The sequence below is a fragment of the Leptonotus elevatus genome, chromosome 5, assembly GCF_054856555.1.
Source record: "Leptonotus elevatus isolate MCC_2025b chromosome 5, RoL_Lele_1.0, whole genome shotgun sequence".
Classification (NCBI taxonomy): Eukaryota; Metazoa; Chordata; class Actinopteri; order Syngnathiformes; family Syngnathidae; genus Leptonotus; species Leptonotus elevatus.
This window is the reverse complement of record NC_141243.1, coordinates 6788152-6810000: the sequence shown is the minus strand read 5'-3', so window position 1 is coordinate 6810000 and position 21849 is coordinate 6788152. Positions and strand designations below refer to the sequence as shown.

Below are 21849 nucleotides of genomic sequence, written 5' to 3'. Positions count from 1 at the left end.
AATTGAATTGTACACTTTGGCATGCATTTGTCAAAATATTTAAAATGAACAGTTTCTTCTTCATTCTATCCAAATGTCTCAATGAGATGTGACCAAAGTCTTGTTTGGGTACTACGTACTGTACTTCAGACCACGTTTTCACTACCCTGCCATCTGTAATAAGAAATTGCAAAACCCAGGAATAGAGATGACTTAAGCGATGCCAAAAATATCCTGCAGCCAAAATGAGGTTGTTGTTTGTTTCAGATTCAGAGCTCTCGAAAAGACTAACAAATGTCTCTAAACCACAGCAAAGTCAAAACAATCTTTACTTGGATCAACACAACAACATGCACACCATGGATTTTTTTATTGATCGAAATTTGGATTGAAAATCCTCAATGGCCTTCAGAGGACTGAACCGCAAGGAAAGCACGTGCGCAGAAGTAACCAATGACGTCCTTTTCTTTCTTCAACCCATTCAGATGCCCTGTGGGACCGTCCTGGTGCGTTCAATGTCACGGGCCCAAATGCCACAGCTGGAATATTTGCCACCTACCCTGGAAAACATCTCACTATTGTCAATGGCTTCTTTGACCAGGTTAAGATTTTGAAAACGTCTGCCATCAAATGCGTCCATCACGATTCCTTGACCTCACAATTTGCATGCTTGCCCTTTGTTTAGATTATTGGCACGGCAGCACTGATCGTTTGCATCCTGGCCATTGTCGATCCCTACAATAATCCCATCCCACAAGGATTGGAAGCCTTCACTGTGGGCTTTGTGGTTCTGGTCATTGGCCTGTCTATGGGATTCAACTCTGGCTATGCGGTCAATCCCGCCAGAGACCTCGGACCTCGTCTTTTCACCGCAATGGCCGGGTGGGGAGTAGAAGTCTTCACGTAAGCGCCCATTTTCCTTTTTAACTATACTTCTTTTGATGCGCCTTGTTGACGCTCCCGAATGCTCACAAACCATCGCAATTGTCCTTTTTAAGTGTCAGAAACGGTTGGTTCCTGGTGCCCGTTTTTGCCCCCTTCCTCGGCACCATCATCGGCGTGATCATCTACCAAATGATGGTCGGTTTCCACGAGGAGGGAGAAGTACGCGACCGGAGGAACGCCGAGGCCGAGGAGAACCTGCGGCTCACCAACGTCGCCACCAACGATAAGTCGAAAGAGGCGAGCAAACAAGTGCACTGAGCAGCTACGCGCATTTTTGTCGACGACAAAACCGGGCGCGATCCACTTTTCACCGCAGTTTAACTGCCAGATCGGCGGGATCTTGAAATGAAGCTATTTTACGTACTTTGTGTTTATATTGCATTATGTTCGTAGTAGAAAGACTGTTAGAGGGGAGAAACGTGACAACACAAACATTCTTTTGAAAAGGGATGAAAATGTTGACATTGTGTCCCTGGTCTTCAAGTTGAAACAGTGTTTTAAATTTTGTACTGATGTCGTTTTAAATACCTTTTTATGAAGATTTGTATCTTAAACGTCCAAAACAAGCACTTGGATAGGCATGGCTCCGTGTTAGTTTCCGTGTCAGTCCGGACAATTTCAATATTTAAATTTGAAATCGAGCATTAAAACATTTTATATTTCACGTTTGTTTACTGTCAGTCCCTGGCTGAGTTTTCTAATGTCACAAATCACTTTTTTTGTTTTGTTTCTCTTAAGTGCATATTCATGAATTGCACCATGTTTGATTCACAGCTGCACCTTTTTGTGACTTGTGTTTTGGTGCTGGACTGGAATGTGAGCCTCTGTGTTTTTGTATGTAGGTTGGTGGGTCATTCTTTTGTACTGATGCAATAAAAAATGTTATTTCAAGGATGTGGATAATGTTCTGTTTAAAAATCCTGAAAACCTGCAATTATGAACAAACGTGGGAATGCTCTCTGCGGTTGTGCCACTGAGAATGATTAGTTTTCAGTTATATAAAGTAAAGTTTGAATCGTGTGGCCATGCAAAAATATTGCTCAGAATAAAACATTATTTTTTTAGTTACAAAATCCAATATAGCTACTGCATCATGCTGTACACAGCACTATCTCATACAACTTTGACATTTCTCTATTTTTACTAAGCAGTAAGTTGTAGTCATTCAAATTTGGGGCTTGTCCTTCAGAATGCTAATTTCCTTTAGCTACATTTCCTTTTTTTCCAAGGCATCATTGATAGATTTTTCAATTCTTATTAATTACAGCAAAAAAAAACAAAAAAAACAGCTGGTGTTTATGATGTTCTTTTCCTTTTGGCTCAACGCTTCCAGGGATGCCACAGTGAATTAGGGGTTAGTTTCTCTCTCTCTCTCTCTCTCTCTCTCTCTCTCTCTCTCTCTCTCTCTCTCTCTCTCTCTCTCTCTCTCTCTCTCTCTCTCTCTCTCTCTCTCTCTCTGTGTTATATAATTTATTCTGTTCATATACTAAGCACCTTTCTGAGGATTCGCGCAGATTAAGCGGTTAAGAAAATGGATAGATGGATTATTATTTATAGGAGATATATATGTCATATGTAGTTTTCTGCATTTTGGTGATCTGATAGTAACAGGGATGTTGTGGTTAAAGGTATCCGGGTCAATAAGGTGAAAATCCTGACATTAAAACAACAACAACAACAAACCTCAACTGGCAGGTAAACGAGTTCATCTCCACTTATTGATTAGAAGCACCTGCGGCTAAAGCTAAACCGTTTCGTGTGTTTTTACTTTCTGGGTCTGGATTCCCCAACCCTGTGAGTGACACTGTCCGTTACAACTGAAAACCTATGAGAAATAGAAGCGACGACTTATCTTCGATTCAACTTTGATCAGAGCAATTAGCTTGTCACTTTTGCTGAGCCATGCGTGACTCACGTAAGCTAATGACGTACGTGTAGCTCTCTTTTTTTTATTTTCAAATTCCTCTTGGTGGCTAAAGATTTCAGTTACAGGGCTACATGTATATTAAACAAGACATAGCAAAATGATAGTGAAAATGCTCATTTAAAACTTTACAGCGACAAAAGTCGTTTCAGGGACGACTCAAGTGCTATTCGGTATTTTAAACAATATATAAGGAGGGGGCAGGTGTACATGTGCCAGATAGGAGGAAATGTAGGTCTGCTACAAAAAATAACACACATCTTTACTCTAAAACGCAGAATGCTTTCATCCTGTAGACTGAATAATTCCCTCAATATGACATCTTACATACCAACTATATTCCATTTTACAAACTCCACTATGGAGCATGGCTTTATTACACCCCCTAGGCCAGGTTGTACATACCAAAGTCTCAGCTCAAACATTTGGTCCTGGCTGGGTTTCAATCTGTGTCAGGAAGAACAATTGACAGACATGTGGGGACCTGGCCCTTTGTTCTGTGTCATGAGCAAATTGTAATAATCTACATTTTGTTTCAGATAACAATTCTTGCAAACGTGACTGCATTTGGTTCATCTACCAACCACCACCTTCTTATGGCCTTCTGACTTAATGACAGAGGACTGACACTAAACACAAACATGTCAACAACTGAGGACGCAAGGCAAGGTAAGAAGATTACTGGTGATTTTTAAGAAATTGAAGTAAATAAATGAGCGCCGACCACTTTGACATCATGTCAGGAAAAAAAATAAAGTGTTTTGTGATTTAAATATAGCATTCATTTGATTAAAAAAAATGTTTTAGTCAAACTGCAAAAAAACAAACAAACAACAAAAACAATATTATGTAAATTATGCTAAGCAGAAAAAAACAAACTTGTTTTCCCCTCGTATGCGGATGTGGTTTGCGCTGTGCCTTTTTCCATGTGTAGAGCACACTTTATTCAATTTTGCTCCCTCTCATTACTTTAAACACTACCAGCAGGGGAGGAGATCATTTGTATCCTGGCCAACACCAAGAAATCATTTAAAAAATATGCTCAGAAATTAAGCACTTTGTTCAATTGAACAAATGACAAAAACAAACAATACTGCTTTGTCTTTTCATGCACACATCTGCTGATTGTTGTTGACATATATCTAATTAGCACTCCCAGCAGCCATGTCTGTCTCCCACCCCCAAAAGTGAAGAGAGAAAAACAAACAAACAAAAACCTTCAAAGTCAGACCTGCTGAGAATTTTCCATGCTACAGGGTGATGCTGTGCTCTCGAGAAATGTCATGCTATCCTTCTAACTAGAGTGGGCACGCATGAGCAACCGGCATGGTCAAAACATTTATGGCCATGTGATCAAACTTTCTGATATGTTGCATTAAATTGTGCTCTGTCATATTTACACACGCACACACAATGTTTGTTTAAGGACTGGCAAATATGTGCAAACCATTATTTCAGTCTTTAATGAAAGCGCACAATAATACACAGTCAGTGGTAAAGGTTCTGTTTTCTTTTCAGAGTTACAGTGCTTTTATTTTTGGAAGGAAAAAAAAAACCCATTGACTAAACATGTTAAAGCTGAACTTACAAGAACTTCATGACATTTTAGTGTACAAACTTTTTTTTTTTTATGTGCCATGTTACATATCAGACAAATAAATCCACAGATTGTAAAAAAAAAAAATATTAGAGAAAAGTGCTTTAAAAAGTGCATGAACTATATATCAAAATGGCTAACATATAAACTAAAATTTAATACTGAAACTGTATTTTTTTATTACAGAAAATGGAGAAAAGTAGGGTGCTGCATTTAAACCAATAGCCCATAGAAAGGGTGCAATTCTCCAAACACAATCCTACTCGACTCAAATATTTAAAAAAACAAAAAATCCCCCCCAAAAAACTTTTGTATCTTTTTCCCCTTCCATGACGAGCACAGCCTTCAGGCTTCATAGAGTGGAGTAACAGTGCCATCTTTCCACTCAATCAGGATTTCTCCTCGCTGCATCGTCGGGGAGGAAAGCGGCTGTCTCATGGCGTGCTGGGTTAACGGGGCTCTCTCGCAGAGCACAGGGGACCCCGGAATGCCCGCCTCCGGCCTCGGCGTGTACGACTTCAAAACACACACCACCTTCTTCCTTCTTGGCTCACCCAAGACAAGAAATTTGAGACGGTGTCAAAGTGAGTGACCCTTGAGTGTTACGTTAGTGTTTACACTCACCGATTGGAGTAAACGTTGAAGATAAGAATGATCGTTCCAAGCACGAGAGCCAAGGAGCTCAAAACCAACATGGTGATTTTCCAGCTCATGCCTATAAAGGTACATAAGTAGTACATCATTACTTTTATGCAACTGCTCATTAACCTTTCTAAACTGGGATACATTTCCACATTTTTGTAGACTTCCAAGTAGGTACAGTTAAATCAGTGGACATTTTACACTAAGTACCTTCTAAAAAAAGAAAAAGAAAAAAAAAAGTACTTGGCCAAAAGAAATACCATCTTGGCAAAGTGATCAAAACAAGGCAGTGGTTTATTTAAAAAAAAACATTTTTAAATATTATTTTTAAGCCACTACAACATTATGTAACGTTTGAGTATTACAACTGTTCTGTAGAAAAAAAAAACCTTTACTTTAATGAAGGTCTAACTGAAATGTATTGCACATAAAAATGAAACAAAAATTTTACTTTAAAAAATGCTTGAAAACAAACTTAAAAAAAACAAACACCTGTACTTAACACAATTGTTCAAACCACTGAAACATTACACAGTTTGAATATTTCATTTAGTGATTATTTCATATACCACTATAGGGATGATTATTGATCTACGCAATCAAATGAACTTCAGTACAAAAGCTGTATGCCAAATTCATTCAATACTTATGGTCTCTAATATATTGCAAAAATAAATGGGTTTTATCATTAGAAATTCTAACTAAAAATATAACGCTAAATCTGAATGCAAATCCGCACAAGTTCATGAAATAAGTAAATACATCTAGTTCATATTGATAATACAAGATAGCCTACTTCACTGCATTGTGAAAGTAAATAAATTAATTAATATAAAAAAATATGTTTTGTATCGCAGTTTGTTCAATTAAGAAATGAAGTACTAAAATGACACACAAAATAAACATTCTTTCAATTCGCTAAGCTATAGCCCCCTCTAGTGGTAGAAACGTCACATTTAGTTGAGTACAGCAGCTAAATTACAGTAAATTGCTGAATCATTTGCTCTCTTCAAATTACACAGAGGAGGAATCCATTGAAACATGAATAATTGTACCATAGTCCATGGTGAAGAAAACCATAGTAGGATCCTCGGGTGACTTTGTACTTTGGGGGAAAACGTCCGACATGTATTTTACTGGGAATTTTTCTGTAACGCCATCACTAAATGTCGCTTCAACTGTCAGGGAGGGAAAAGAGAAATACATCAGATTAATTAGAGCATCGATTTGGACATTATTCAGTTAAGGGAGTGTACATCAGCGTCTAGATTTATGTGAAACAAACCACAACATGAATGTGAATATCCTCGACATGACAAAATAATGGTGGTAGCACACCAGAGTAGCAAAAATATTGATTGCTTGATTGATACATTTTCTAGGCTTAAGTTCTTGGACGGATCCACCAATGTAGCTCCACTATAATTAAGGATGTTACTGTGTGTATAGATGAACCATATCAATAAATAATTTCCCCGGAAACAAAGAAAACACCAAGACTAAAATGTCTTCATATTGAAGAAAAATAACTGTCGCTCGTGAGGTCATCTGCAACAAACCACTCACATCTTGACAAATCAAGCCTCCCCACAAATAGATTCGATTTCACTGAGTTGATTACCGATGTTGTTTACTGCCTGCTGTTGTTGGACTTGCTTTGTGATACCAAGCCACTCCTTATTCTCTACCTTGTTTGTTTTGTGTTCTACGATTTGGGGACGGAAATATCAAGCCACTCTGTGTCCTTGCTTCACACTCGGTATACAGTAACAGATACCTGCAAAGGTACGTTTGGCGCAGGCACAACACTTCACCATGATTTGGAGCTCTTTTTCTGAAGCTGGATCTTGGGCCTTAGACAAGGTGGAAAGAATTCTAAACAGTCCAAAATAACAGTTGGTGGCAGGAAAAGCTTTTACTTGAATAATTGAACTCTTTTGGGGTTTATCAGAGGCCCTTTAAAAAACGATTCCTATTGTGTGCGGAACCTCATTTGACATGAGTGCGTAATTGTGAAGACACCGGGTGTGCACACTTATGCAACTACTGTGTCCATTATTTGTACCGGCCCAAATGATTTTTGTTTTTCAGTTGAGCTGTATAGCCTGCTGTTAATGATGGAAAATGATTTGAAATTATTTATTTTAGTAAGTAAGTAACCATCATGACATTTTTTTGGGTGATGGTAGTGACATGAAGATATGGACACAAAGAAGCTTCTATAATTCAGAGCTGACTCTTTTGAATGGACTTTTGTTCCTCCATTGATAATGATCATCATACCTTGACTTGAACTTGACTGGCTAACAAATTACCGGAATTAGCATAACATACAGTGGAACCTCTGAAAACATCCATTACAGGATGCTGATTGGCTGTTTCGGCGAACAAACTTTGTGAAACATTGCGTTTTAAGAAACATGCTTAAATTTCATGCTAGTATAAAAAATGTTTTAATTATCACAACTTACTTTTATTTATGGGGCCTAAAAATAACAGCTGAAACAAATTGTTGTACATAAATGTGATATATATATATATATATATATATATATATATATTCTTACATTCTTGTCTGTCCATATCAGAGATGGCACTTGGTAACAGGATCGGCTCCATTGATTTCCCCAGAGGTTGGTGGGGTTGGTCGTGGTTTTGCTGGTGGTGTTTAGTGTCCCTCCCATCACACAGTGTCTGGTTGTCCAGCGTCCTCCACCTGCTTCCCTGCTTGGGAATTCAAACAGAATGGTACGAGTCAAGTCAAACACATCCTTTAAAATATGTTTTATGTGCACCCCCACCCACCCACCCCCCACACACACACTAGTCTAAACATGGCATTCTTATTAATAGGGTTTGTAGAATATAAATTAAGCAGAAAGATCCACTACTTTGTGTCCATCTCAAGGGGGAGGCCATTTTGCCACATGCTGAAAATGACATCACAGTTAGTTAGGGTTCAGCTTCCGCATGTCACATGACCAAACCCAGAAATCAACTGCCCTAGATTCTCGGGTTGTTGTTACCTGAGCCCTGAGGCACTGTGATGTCATTTTCAGTAGCAAGTGAGAGTGGTAATATGGCCGCCCCCTGAGATGGATACAAACAGGTGGAGTATTAATCAGAATACAGTGTTTAGACTAGTGGGGGCACATAGAACATATCAAAGAACATTTTTGACTTGACTTCCCCTTTTAGCAGATGCTTGAACCAATGACTGTGGATAACATATCTTTACACTTCACATCTATGAATATTGTCTGTCTGTATTGTTATCAAAGTGTTCTGACGACAAAGTGAACGCTTGATTGGCTGGATTATAGAATAGAGTAAATCCTTACCTGTTTGTGTTCCCGCGATAGGAAGACCAAAGTGGATTCTTGTGTCGCACTGAGGTGCAGCCCCTTACCAAGCAAAGTCAGGTGGCCTTTCTTGGAACAGGACCATTGCTGGCTGCCTGCATCACTCTCCACCTCTGATGTGTGCGCTGGCTGGCCACCATCCTCTTTATTTTGAAGGTGGCAGGGTTGCAGGTGGACACCCTCAAACTGCTCCTCGGGAGCAGTCAGACACTCCCCGGTGTACTGGTTGCCGAGAGCCTGGCGCTCAGGCAGCCATAGCCATTCTTGCAAGGCTGAATGAGGGTCGCATTGTCCTAATGACACCCTCCCTCCATGGGAACCATCTTGTACTTGAAGGCATGTGCCCAGCAGCTTGTTTCGGATGTTTAAGCCAGATACGTCTGGATATGGGGCAAGGAAAAAAACATTTTGAGAACAAATAACTGATAACTCAGCAATGATGCAATAATGTATTTTCAAAATACAATACTCAAAATTATTAAAAATGGGATCAGAGGAGTAGGGCTGAATTGAGTAAAAAAAAAAGCTACATGGAAAATAGACAGCAGTTTGTACAGGCAGATGCATTTAAGTCCACACTTGCAAATATTACATGTGTGGTGCCACAAGGGTCAATTCTGTGACCTAAATTATTTATACTATATATAAATGACAATTTGTTTTTGTTTTTACCAACATTTCCTGAACTAATGATTGAGAGAGTCAAGTTGGAAAGAGTTCATAAGTAGGGATGTACCGACATCCAAACATCACGATACAATATGATCACGGTATGAAGCTCACAATACGTAATTGTCACAATATTGTGGGCATGTTGTAAAAAATGAGCTCATACTAAAAAATATTGTTTAGCACACTTACTTGCTAATGCAGCCACTCATTGAATTCCTCCACATATTGATGCACAAGCATATTGCTTTCCTCTTCATTTGACAATTAGCGTGAATTTTAAACATAGAAGGGCCAAAAGATCCCTTATAAAAATTAAACTGCACTAAAAACAAACAAAAAACTAGCCACCAGTGGGTGCTAGAACTGCACAAATGGAAATCAGATGTGCTGCTTTTAATATCGTGACAGGACGACGACGATATTGTGTCAGTTTTAATATCACCACATCACGATATTGCAGTTATCGTTACATCCCTATTCATAAGCATACACTTTTGGGAGTAATTATTGATCATGATTAACATAATTGTGACGTAAACTCAGAATTGTCCATTGACGAGCCTCATGGGAAGGTGGTTTGTTTCTGTTAAATAATTCAAATAGAGTTGTTCATGTAACATGGGTTTACGAGTGTGTATATGCTAGATGCATAACTTGAAAAACAAAAAAAGACAAAGCAGTATGTACTTATTGTACATACGTTCTTTTAGTGTACAAAAAGCATTAGTGTAAATGCTCGACACTCAGTTGGTATACTTTCCCCGCCTTTGAATGTAAACAAGAGAGATGCATTCAGACTTACGCCTGAACAAGCTCATAGTGAAAAGAATGAACCTTTCGACAAACAGTACAGTTTGCTTAGCCAACAGGAAAACGTCAACAAGTTGTTTTTTTTTGGGTGATATTGAGCTGTGTAACAGGCACAATTTGTCGATACACTGTGACGCTAAAAACAAAAGTTGGTAAGAATAGCCAGACACGAGTTAAAAAAAGAATTGTCAACAGCACAGTAAATAAAACAGTTTCAATGACAACAAGATCTTAACTCGTCTCACCCGTGAAAATGAAGAGTGGAAAGAAGTAAACAAACTTCAGAGTTCTCCCCATGGCTGCAAAGTCTTCAGTGGGCCCAGTCAGACAGAACAAGTGCAAGTAGCTGGAAAGTGGACTTCATGCTGCCTCTCTCCATTCTTGCATGAATTACTGCAGTGAGTGGATGAATGGAGGCAAGGTGGGGGAGGTGGTGGGATTGCATTCCTTTCCCCAACTCCGAGGGACCGCCATAACTCCCCGCATCTCTTTCCATGTAAATGCACAAACTTTTTTGCACTATTAAGTGTTGGCCATTGCAATTTTAGTCATATTTTACCAATCAGTGGAATTGTGAACTTTCAAGTCTGCGACGGCCATTAATAGCTTTACAGTATTTACTCATTTATTATTACATATGAGCATTGATAGTTGTGTTCAGTTTTGGAATTGCACGGCTTCCTGTGTTGTCTTCCCCCCCTAATCTTCTCTTGCTTCCCACCACAGTCGGTGATCTAATCCGTGCATATATGCAAATGGGCAACAGTTTCCAATAGTTTTAAAGGGCATAAATCTGTTAATGGAGGAAAACATTGTTCCAAGTTGAATAGGATTGCCCGCTCATTATGTTGAGAAATGGGACAGCTCTGGAGGCCAATGTGGTCACATGATGTTTTTCTTCTCTAGTGAAGTTTGGAAAAAATCAATAAACGAAATACAGTATAAAAAAAACAAAATCAATCCACATTCATGATTTTAGCAGTACTGTAATTTTGATTTACTATAGGATTTAATAGGAAAAGTTAGCTCCCTCATCAGCATCTAATTACCGTAGTATACTTCCTTAGTTTACTTCCTCTTTGTCAGTTCATTGCTGCTGTTTTGTCATGTAAACCTAGTCATGTAATTTTTACGGTCATGGTGAGTTTAGTCCCTTTTGTTGCTTTTTGGGACTTCATTTGGACCCACTGTTTGCTTCCACACAACAAACAAGGAAGGGTGTGACACATCATTTCAACTGCTCATTGGATTATGAAGGTGACTAATGTTGTGGTTGGTGAGTCAACAGCCTTTCAAAATTGGAATCCAACCACATATCTACGGTCTACCCACCGACGCAACCTCAAAACAAAAACATATGTCCAAAAACAGCCTTGAAAAATACAGAATGTAAATGTGTAATTCAATTGTAATACCAGAATGCCACTTGAAATCCTACTCAGTCACACTTCGCAAATCCCAGATAGTCCAAAGTGCAACATTGTAACCGGCATGCTGCACCGTAAATCAAAACAAATAAGGAAGAACCTGCACCAAATATAAATGTTATAGTACATTTTAAAAAAAGGATCAAGCTAGATAAGCTTCCTTATTGCATAATTTCAGTTTCCGGTAAAATACCATTCTATATAAAACAGACAAGAGTTGATTAAGATAAATTAAAAATAGGTTTATAATGAAGTAACACATAAACAAGGCATGTCTCAACAGCACTTACAGAATCAATGGATTATAAACAATATCAATATTTCCATGTTTTGACCTTATAACTATTGTATAGTATGTGTTTATGTGATGCTTATTTAAGTAGTAGTTGTACTGTACGTAAGACCCCCCCCCCCTAAAAAATCATGTATATTTTAAATAAGTGATTAAAAAAAAAAGAGCAGGCACGTGAATACATTTTTGTGACTGTGAAAAAACTTTGTCACTTACGTCATATCAAAATAAAAGATGCCAATTCAAATAGTACAAAGTCCCTTTAACTCTAAATTCGTCCGGTTCATGAATGATTTTAGGCTTAACTGTAAGGCAGGAAGAAATGCATTAAAGCAATATAAGGCCACTAAGAACAGTCTTTACACAGTTTACAACCTCAAGGCGCTTTCCACATGACAGTTTCATATTTAAAATAAAAAATGTGTACAGTATACATGAGGCCTCTTACATTTAAAACATTTCAGTGTTTTTGAATCAGTCATTTGTTTCCCCCTGACTCATCATTTGCAGATGATGGGAAAATAAGTGAATAGGCTGGAGGAGGTTCTTCAGACTGAGACAGGAAGTTGGTGGTGCTCATGTAAGAAGGTGGTTCGTATGACGGAGCAGATGGATGCGGGTGCGATCCTGGCGGTGCTGACGAACCCGGATGGGCCACAGTGGCAGACGGAGGGGGAGGAAATGTTGAAATTGGTGGATGCGGCAGTGGGTGGAGGACACGAGCTGACGACGGAGAGCCGTATGAAGAAATTCCTGGATTAAACCCCCACGCCATGGGTGCGGCGGGACCAGGATTCATGGCCGGTGGACCAGCATAGCTCGACGGATTAGCCGAGTAAGAAGGCGGAAACACCGAATACGGTTGTGCCCCTTCGTGTCTGTGTGGGGATGGAGGATAACGAGGTGCGCTGGCTGCTGCAGGTTGGAAGTCGCCGCCCCAGCCGGGCTCAGAAACAGTTTGCTGAGATGCAGACGCGAGGTTTGGAGGGATGATGATCACTGGGAATGTCACCTCGGGGTCAAAGGCAAAACTGATGTCAAGATACACCTGAGGAGGAAAAAATAAACATTCATGAGGGATCCATGTTTTTTAAATATTTTTTTTTATAAAGTGTCACAACTGTTACCTTTAAAATGTATTCCAGTGAGATTATTTCACAATTTCTGATGGTTTGCTCCTGATTAGTGGGAATCTTCACAGCCCACCTCACCTCCTTTTCTGAGTGGGGTCCGATAATTTGGTGGGCCATTTTGATGACAGTCCTTTTTTCATGTTTGGTACTACTGCTGGCGGTGTATACGATAAACTGGGACAAACGCACTTTGGGAGTCATGTCACTGGAGGAGGAGTTGTTGATTTTTGCAACGACCACCGCTGTTTCTCCTGGGGTAACCACAACACAAGTGGATTAGTTATTTTGGTAAATATAGATGCCAAACAAATGTTATTTAGCTGGTCAACTTCTGGAAACTGGAAAAAAATGTATCTCTATATGATCAAATCCATCCATAAGGTCATGTGGAGTGTGCCACATTACTGACCCGGGGCATAAGCCATCCTATCAACAGTGACCTCCATGTGCACGTTTCCACTTGAGAAAACCCCAAACTCTTTGTCCTTGACAGCAACTTGACGTAACTAGAAAAACAAGCAGACAGAAAACACTTTTGATAATATTACAGAAAATAGTTTCTACTGAAGCACGATAACCTCGATTAATTAATTCGGTGTATCCCTCAGCTAGGCTATTACTCAGGGCTATTTTGAATAAGAAATGTAAGGAAGATCTTTAGTAATTGATAACTCTGCAGTGACTCAAACGACTATTGTAAATGCCCCCCCCAAAAAATGTGGCAGGTACAATTTCCCCATTTATTGGCCTTTATGGAAGTCGTACAATTCGGAGTTGACTTCTTCATATTGTGTCCGCATTCAGCGAATTTACATCTAGGCGTGTGTTCTCGTTTTTCTTTGCCACTTTAATGTGTTTTTTTTTTTTTGCAATGCAAAGAACCAGATCAAAAGTGGGAATTCAAAGCAATAAAGCCCTTTTCGCACTGCATTTAGGAAGACGCAGGCATCAGTTGGGCTAGGCTTGAGCTCACCCGTGACTATCAAGGACACGCCAATAAAAAGAGATAGATGGACGTTACAAACCATCAGAGATTGGAGGTGTGGGAAGGACTTGGAGTGAAAAACGATCACTTTGTCAGCAGTCTTGTCAATTTTCCAACTTCGAGACAACTTAGCTTCAAGAATGTATACAATCTTGCCATGCGTGCCCCTGAAGCTCGAAGGCATGCTCCTGTAATAGAAAAGATGCAGACGGGCACACTAAATGACATTTGTTGAATTTATTCAATGACTTCTCCGAAAAACAAAGCAACCAATTGAGACTTACGTTGATGGTATGGCAAAGTTAAAATTATACACATGGACACCTGGGGGAATAACAGTCTCTGCAAATGACAAGAAATTGATTTTATGACTGATAAGTAGATTCTCAGATGACAGTTGATGTGGAAATAAAATACGAAAAGTACAAAAGGACACAAGTCCAAGCACATCACATTATGCAATTAAATGCAGGAATTGAGGCAATGGCATAGATGCCATGAACTTTCCACTTCCTTAAGTCACACACACCTACGCAGTTTCCGGTTACTGTTGCGACATATATTGCGACAGTCCCAATACTCGCAATTCCACCCGCGCCCCTCAATTGCACGTTCCTGTTGATGGGTGCGAGTGTGTAGGGTGTCTCAGTTCTCTGGAATGCTTAGGAGAACTGAGACAATACACACTCCCACCAATGGATGGGAATGCGCAATTGAGGGGCAAAAGGGTGGAAGTACAAGTATTGGGACGCGGCCTATATGACATAAACAGGAACGGGAAACAGTGTAGGTGTGTGACATACGGAGGTCGGAAGGCCCGCTTCCTCCGTGGCATATACCCATTGATCTGAATATATGACTAGATAGACGATTGACCAAGACTTTTGAAGCTGCGAGGCCGCCATCTTACTCCTCCCAAGAAACATTTCTCGGCATACGATCCTATACTTACTTTTACAGTATCAAAATTGGAGAACATTTGAGACACTACTTATTAGAAACAGCATGATTTATGAAGTTTTCAATTTGCTAAGCATAAACAAGAGGACTTCAGACATTTTACAACTTGCCTTAAACACATGTATAAATTATATGGTTAATGATGTTTACAGGAGAAAACTAGTGTATGTATGTATATATATATATATATATATATATATATATATATATATATATATATATATTTTTTTTAAGAATTATAACTGTAATTCAACAAGATGCTTCTGCCAAATTTAATATTGTGGTCTAAGGAACTGAGCGATAAAAGAAAAAGGGGGTCTTCAAAGCAGCACATACCGTCCACTTGTTTTTTTTTTTTCTTGTTAAAAAAAAGTGACCAACCCGCCACAAACAACCCGCCCCCGACCCCGGTCCCTATACTAACTGCCTACGAGCTCTATATGTCTAATATGTACATATACCGTATAGTTTATACAGTAGTCTGCTCGCGAGATGAGAGGAGCAAGATGGCCGCCCTGTGACTTCAACGGCTTGCACGGGCGTGTATGGGCTTTATCGCCTATCCAGTTATATATTCAGATCATGCATAGGAATATAAGTAATCTGACACGCCTTGTATTGTACATATATCTTACATAAAACATGGCAAATACGGACGGAACCAGTTAGGGCAGTGATTCTTAACCAATTTTTTTTGGTTTTGTTTTGTTTTTTAAAAATAAAATACTGTACATGCCTTGTCTTAATATAAAGTGTTTGGGGGAAAGTATTAGGTACCACAACTTCACCCATGAAGATGCATTGTTGATGCTTAATATTAAATAAATACAACAAACATAAATATCATACTCGACACATGTCGGCCATTATATATATCCTACTCTCTTTTAATAAATACCAGGAAAAAAAACATACCAAGACAGAGAGTTTAAGAAGATGAGATAAATTAGATGAGCAACAGTAAAAAAAAGAAAAAAGTAAAAAAAAAAAGGCATGCAGCACCGCCTACCATTGGAGCTTTCCGCGATCAAGAAGTGCTTGAGTTTGAAGTATCGACGGGTTGCCGAGTGCGTGTGGTTGTGGTTTCCACTCTTCGTCGTCCAGCGTACAGCGGCGTCCCCCTTCACTTTGACGAAGAAGCTTTGCACGGCTGCGGGCTTTTCCACGGCCAACGTTACTTTCCCCCTTATGGGATCCCCCTCGGAGAACGTCCCGTCCTCGTTTAGCGCGTCGTAAACCAGCGTTAAGCTTTTAATAGCGGGCATGTTTCAAGAGGGGAGACCCGCGACAATAACACAAATGAAGAAAAAGCCACGCCAATCTATCGATACAGGGTTATTTATGTTTGTTCCTTGACCCTCACTCATGGCGTTTGGCACAGGCAGTTGAGCAGGCCACTCCCTGTGGATGCGTGTGTGTTACGCTGTCCACACATGCAAAGGTCTCTGCTGCCATCGCGCGTTCAAAGGGGAGAACGCCAACACGATTGTTGTCGTAATAGTAAAAGTACGGATGAAATCATTGCCTTGCGTAAAAACAATTACAAACTATATGTATTATTCTGGAGGGAAAACACAAAAAAAAAAAAAAATCCAAAAAAATAAGTGTCGATTGGAATATATGATCGGTATTATTGAAATATTTTGCTCAGATATTTTGTTCATCATTATTTTTGCTGTGTTCTATTTCGGAATAAATCTTTAAATTTTAAATTTAATTGTATGATTGCAATTACAGTAACAGAATTACAAATCAGCTGCACATATTTTAGAATATCAAATAAAATGCTGGAGAGTTTAATATACCAATTTCCGTGTAGCGGCATCAATGGTTGCATCATCATTAATGTGTAATAAAGATATTTTTCTTTTTTTTTTAAATCATATAACATAATTCAATCAATCAAACTCAACTGCAGTTGATTTGCCTCTCATTGCCTCGTCATTTGCGGAGGCTGAAAAAAAAAAAGGAACGAGCCTTTTTGGACTAAGGAGTAGAAAGTACAGATCTATTTTCAGATCTAAGGAGCAAAGTATCCACGGGATTACCCCGGGATTACAGTCACTCTTGGGTAAAGTACAGAGGTCAGTTACTTTCTCCGAACCTGCAGCTTCATTTGCGCTCGATAGATGGCGGTAATGGACCCTTAACGCAGTTCCCCCACGTCAAAGCAATGTTTCTCTTGACAACTGAGTTGAACTTGTCACTCGCATCAAAACGCCGCCATGCTGCAGGAGTGCAACTTCCTCGCAGTTTACACCATGTGAAAACCGTTCCTGTTCGTCTTCAATTGCAAGATGACATTATTGCAGGGAGCCATGACTTATTCTTTTGTTTGAAATGAATTGTCAACTGGCGGATACACATTTTTTGTTATGCCACATTAGTCATCTAATTGAAGAGCATTTAATCACTGACAGATTGTAATGAACAAACAATAGCTTTTGGATCATTTCTCACAGCGGGCCCTGCACGTGATCTTTCATGGCAGACAAGTGTGTCACAATTCTCCGGTTGGGAATCACTGCACTAGAGATACAGCACTCAATTGTAGCCGGGGAGCTAGCAAGAATTGCTGCTTTTACACGTTATCTATGGATGAGTTAGTTTCACAATTGCTCTAAAATGTACAAGGCTGTGCAACGTCACACTATTTACACTACATATTTGTGTGCGTAGGTTTCCCCCTTACTTTCTCTTACAAAATTAACCACAGTTAAAAAAAAAAATAAAAACAAAAAAACATTAGCTTGATGTTTATTTGCTGTAGCGTGCCATCAGCATGTTGCCATGGAGACCAATAACCCTGCCAATGTGGTCAGTGCGAAGGCGTGAAGAGTTGTAAATGGAATCAGGCTGACCGGATAAACATGCCAAATTTAACAGGAAGTCGTTTAGCGACCTATATTGCAAGTATTGAGGGAGAAAAGGAGTCCGCTGATAAAGACGTTGGCAGTCTAAAGTCCATCCATCCATTCATTCTCCAACGCTTATCCGGGTTCGGGTCGCGGGGGCAGCAGTAAGTCTAAAGTCATGTATAGGAAATGTTTTGATTATATCAGAAGACTTGTGTTTAGGCTCGGCAACGCACTTTGTGTCACACATTTTGTACACACGGTTGCTCAATGTGCTTGACTTAGTTACAAATATAATATTAAAAGGCATTTACAACCAATAGAATTTAACATATTTAAAAGTACAGCTGTGATCAAGATGCATTAAAATGAAAGATAATAAAAGTAAGCTTCAGATTCATTCTTAGCCATTAAACCAATGTGCTACTTTGTATACAAATGCTGGGTCATGGCTATGACCATCATCGACTATACATTTAACACAGACTACCATTTGTTGTTCGTTGTAAACTATACTGTAAGGTAATCAATTGTGTTACATTAAAAAGTCTTGTTCCTCTTCAATTAACACATTTATGGTGAAGATTTAAATCACAATCCACAGCAGAAGCTCATTAGCCCATGTACAGGTATGTATATGTGCTCCTGCGATGGGAGAAAAAAAGGGGGGCTGTGGTCAAGTGTAGTCCTTTTATTAAGATTAATGAACAGCTTGACATTTTTAGTCCTCTGTCAGAATCGATAATTTTAATACTCGCAAGAGCCAATGGGGATCTAAGCTCGCCGAACACACATCCTGGCCGCAGAGTGAATGTTAAATGTCCAAGGGGTAATCAATTCCAAGAAATTAGCTATTGATCTCTTATAGTTTTGTAATGGGTTATCTATTGGTTTGCTCTTTCGTAAAAATTCCAATATCAGTCGGATGGAATTGTGTTGGTTATATTGCTGTGGGGTGTGCGTGTGTTTGTGCACTCTCACAGCTCCCGCAATGTTATTTGTATATGCGTGCAGGGTCACGTTCTAATTAGAGCAGAGGGCAGATTTTTTAAATAAACACGTTTGAATGCTTTAAACGTCAATACTAACAATAACAGCATTACATTTGTTGGTCTGAATTAAAACAAAAAAAAGACGAATGCGATTTATTTTTATCAACAATCACGGATCAGATTGCAGTGGAACGTCAAACGTCAAACATGAACCTTTCCATGACAGATAATGTTCAAAGTAACATTTTCACATTTTAACTGTGCTAAATGCAAACATTTGTTGTATTAGGGCTGGTTTATGGCTTTAAAATAACATTTCCAATTATGATAAATTTCCCCGCTGCAAGTTTTACCTATCAACTTTATACACATACATTAGCAGGCGTACGCTCAACTGTGGAAGCCACCAAGTTGTGGTTGTTGTTTGTTTTTTAAGTCAGCCATTCACTGTAGTAAAATTCCAAATAAAGTTTCTACAAAATGTATAATACTGGAAATTATTTTTGAAAAATGAATCTCATAGTTATGTTGGTAACAGCCAAATAAATAATATAGAGCAAACTTGACATTACAGTCGGGGTTCCTTTTAAAATTGCGTACAATTAATGGGAATGTTGTTCGAAATTCTAGTTCCTGATTGTAAAAAGGCCACAAGAGGCAACTTTAAGGAAAAATGCTACGTTGGGATATGTAGGCCTTTCTTTAAAATTAAGCCATTGTTTTTTGTTGTTGTTGCTGCAATTGTCTGTATCAAAAGTAGGTGTGTCCTACATCTTTTTCAGCAGGAATTACACATGCTTTTGTTTATTTTGTTTTTTAGTGCGAAATGTTTGACGAGACTTGATAAAGAACAGTAGTTATGAGGAAAATATGATTTACTCATTCCAAACATTTGGGTTACATAAGTTCAACCTCAAACATGAGAATCAATAAAATAATTAATACAAATGTAATGGGCTGTTTGTATGTGAGAGCTAAAATTGGAGATTTTGGATCTAGACAGATACAGTTTTTTGGGCTATATCAGACCAATGTCCAATATCAATATCGGGTCAGGACACCCCTAGCCAATACCGGCCTTATTTTAAGGTATTGTATCGGATACTTCTATAAGGTGCTGATACCAGCCACTGATACTCAAGACAAAAGAAAAAAAGCCAGAATCAACCATTATCCCACATTTGGTGGCCACAATGGAAATGTGAACTATTTTGCCTCGGTTGTGAGTTTTTATTTGTTGGATTCACAACGCAGGGCATGATATCATCCTGCTGCCCTTCCCTACTTATTTGCCAATTTGATAGAAACCCCAAAGCTGGGAGGAGAGGAGCCTCTTTCGGTACATTTGCCAGCAGAAGACATAAATCAGTCGGCGGGATGAGTCTGAGTAGATCACCCTCTACCTCTGCTATCATTACAGGAGAAAGGTGACACGTTTGATTGATTAAAATGGCGCGCCACGGCTTCGGCTAAATCATGTTAAGTGATGTGACATTGCAGTTTCACGTATCATATTTCTGTCAAGACAATGGCGCTAGACGGCTTTGTCGAGGCACGATATCTGACAACAGCAGACTTCTGGGGGGGGACCGCCGGAGATTTATGAGAAGGTTTTAGTGGTCTGTGGGAGATGAACGAGTGTAAAAAGTGCTCCTTTTTTTTTTTTGTACATTGTGACTTCCTGAGTGATTGTAAATTTTACACCCGTTCTGTTGGGAAATGGAGACATTTACACAATGCGACAAATTGCCCGCTGTAAAAAGTATTTACTGGTCTTGCCACCCCTTTCCAATACTAGTGCATCAAGAATTTACAGAAATATTTACCCGCAGATTATTTATGTGACATATCTGAAGCGTCATAATAGTGTCATGTTGAAAGCACACGTCTGTTGTTAATGTTTTAATAGACGAGGTCTTGAGTAGTCATGGCTTTATATTGGACAAAAAAAAAAATACTTGGAAAAGTAAAAAATCCTCGTGCTGCATATTACATACTATTTTTTTTCAATAAAATATGAAGCTGGGAATATTCATTTAGTTTTTTTACCTAATGATCAATAATACATTGCCATTCACTGTACTCTCAATTAGTCCTACTGTCACAATGCTTGTCACTAGTAGTTAGTACTAGTGACAAGTAAATTATTTTATTTTCATGTTTTTGTCAGGAAAGTCCTTGCAAATGATTACTTGAATTAATACCAGCCATTTTTTAAAAAATCTTTTATTTTGGGATCCATGTCTCACAATTTATTTTCATACATCAGCCACTGGGTGGCACTGTGAGACTGCCAATAAGAATATGTAACTAAGGGAAGGAGAAAGGAGGCCCATATGCAGACAGAGCTATAATTTACTAATAGTGCATGGGCTGACGTTGCTGTTATCTTTTAATAGATTTGTACCGGTGGAAAAACAGGTGCCTGTTGTTAATGTGTTCAATTGGCCAAGTTCGCATCTGGATTTAGGGCATCCGTCACTGTCGAGGATCTTGACACCTTGTCTCTTTTTGCTTCATACGGTGCGGCCGGTGAGGCCGGACTGTTTAACGAATGAGGCTCACGCTGCACCCAAGCCCCCTGCACAAACATACACGCCTCACAACACACAAGCATCTTAAGAGGACAGACTGACTTGCCAAGCACATTTGGAATTCATATAATCATAAAAAAAAAAGATGGATTATTGCTAAAACTGATATCCTTGGTATCCAGCAGACTATTTGCGATCAAGTGCCGTTAAAATTCATCTCTGTAAACCCCCCCCCCCACGCCGCCGCCTAGCGCTTTGAATTTTTGACCTTCCAGCTGCACCCTCGTGCTCACCCGAGGACCGCGTGTTGCTTGCAGGTTTGCCCAGCTGTGTTTAGAGCCGGGAGCAGAGTTGTAAGGAATGGGCGAGGTGCCTGCTAATGCCTTGTCGGAGCTCTCTCACTTGCTGGGTCTCTGCAAGGTCAGTGTCAGTTGTGCTTTAGTTCAAGGCCCTTGATCTCCTGCATGAAGGCTGAGGCACAGCGCTAATGTTGGCTGTTTTTGACCTACTCATTTTTTTTTTGCTGAGAGCCTGCCTTGCTCTGAAACTTTTGCCGTTGCAAAGTAGGTTCGATATAATGATTTTGGCCATGTAGACAGAGAACTTTTTTTTTTTTTTTTGTTAAATCGTTTTTAACAACTTTTGAAACTTTACTTAGGCCTTGGTATCACAATTGGCTTTTTTTTTTCGCTGTTCATAAAATGTAGTAGGGCTGCAACTAACGATTATTTTGACAAATC

General features: G+C 39.2%; 3 protein-coding genes and 1 long non-coding RNA gene across 8 annotated transcripts in view; 2 read left to right on the top strand and 2 right to left on the bottom strand.

Annotated features, from left to right (window-relative positions):
- Window positions 1-1815, top strand: part of aqp3a (aquaporin 3a) — a 10528-nt gene extending 8713 nt beyond the window's left edge. For all 3 annotated transcript variants that reach the window (XM_086075785.1, XM_086075784.1, XM_086075786.1), the window contains 3 exons: window positions 465-580; window positions 665-882; window positions 978-1815. In XM_086075785.1, coding sequence (XP_085931911.1) covers window positions 465-580; window positions 665-882; window positions 978-1182 — 539 coding nt within the window. In that variant the 3' untranslated portion in view covers window positions 1183-1815. The remainder of the gene's footprint in view (window positions 1-464; window positions 581-664; window positions 883-977) is intronic.
- A 599-nt stretch (window positions 1816-2414) lies between these two features.
- Window positions 2415-21538, top strand: LOC147173490 (uncharacterized). Of its 2 annotated transcripts, none has more exons than XR_015094934.1 (4): window positions 2415-2619; window positions 3388-3517; window positions 4839-5029; window positions 21427-21538. It is a non-coding gene; the product is annotated as an uncharacterized LOC147173490 (long non-coding RNA). The 2 variants fall into 2 exon arrangements; XR_015094933.1 differs by lacking the exon at window positions 21427-21538 and adding an exon at window positions 12161-12681.
- Window positions 4289-10321, bottom strand: LOC147173492 (uncharacterized). 2 transcript variants are annotated; one of them, XM_086077166.1, is made up of 6 exons: window positions 10177-10321; window positions 8429-8829; window positions 7655-7814; window positions 6143-6265; window positions 5070-5160; window positions 4289-4989 (listed from the first exon to the last, which is right to left on the bottom strand). In XM_086077166.1, the coding sequence occupies exons 1-6, from the start codon at window positions 10226-10228 to the stop codon at window positions 4791-4793; spliced, it is 1026 nt and encodes a 341-aa protein (XP_085933292.1). In that variant the 5' UTR covers window positions 10229-10321; the 3' UTR covers window positions 4289-4790. The 2 variants fall into 2 exon arrangements, with proteins under 2 accessions (XP_085933292.1, XP_085933293.1); XM_086077167.1 differs by having other exon boundaries at window positions 7655-7811.
- Window positions 11586-16141, bottom strand: LOC147173491 (arrestin domain-containing protein 3-like). The gene is made up of 6 exons (XM_086077165.1): window positions 15738-16141; window positions 14053-14110; window positions 13809-13956; window positions 13193-13289; window positions 12778-13034; window positions 11586-12698 (listed from the first exon to the last, which is right to left on the bottom strand). The coding sequence occupies exons 1-6, from the start codon at window positions 15991-15993 to the stop codon at window positions 12129-12131; spliced, it is 1386 nt and encodes a 461-aa protein (XP_085933291.1). The 5' UTR covers window positions 15994-16141; the 3' UTR covers window positions 11586-12128.
- Window positions 21539-21849: the final 311 nt, after the last annotated feature.

Excerpts from the sequence above, each read along its gene's own strand:
- LOC147173492 (XM_086077166.1), bottom strand. The coding sequence starts at position 10,228 with ATGGGGAGAACTCTGAAGTTTGTTTACTTCTTTCCACTCTTCATTTTC. Across the intron at positions 8,830-10,176 it reads TCCACTCTTCATTTTCACGG|ACGTATCTGGCTTAAACATC; the intron begins GTGAGACGAGTT and ends CCCCATATCCAG. Across the intron at positions 6,266-7,654 it reads TGATATGGACAGACAAGAAT|TTGAAGCGACATTTAGTGAT; the intron begins GTAAGAATATAT and ends CCTCCCTGACAG.
- LOC147173491 (XM_086077165.1), bottom strand. The coding sequence starts at position 15,993 with ATGCCCGCTATTAAAAGCTTAACGCTGGTTTACGACGCGCTAAACGAG. Across the intron at positions 14,111-15,737 it reads GATCGCGGAAAGCTCCAATG|AGACTGTTATTCCCCCAGGT; the intron begins GTAGGCGGTGCT and ends TGTCATTTGCAG. Across the intron at positions 13,957-14,052 it reads AACTTTGCCATACCATCAAC|GAGCATGCCTTCGAGCTTCA; the intron begins GTAAGTCTCAAT and ends TTTCTATTACAG.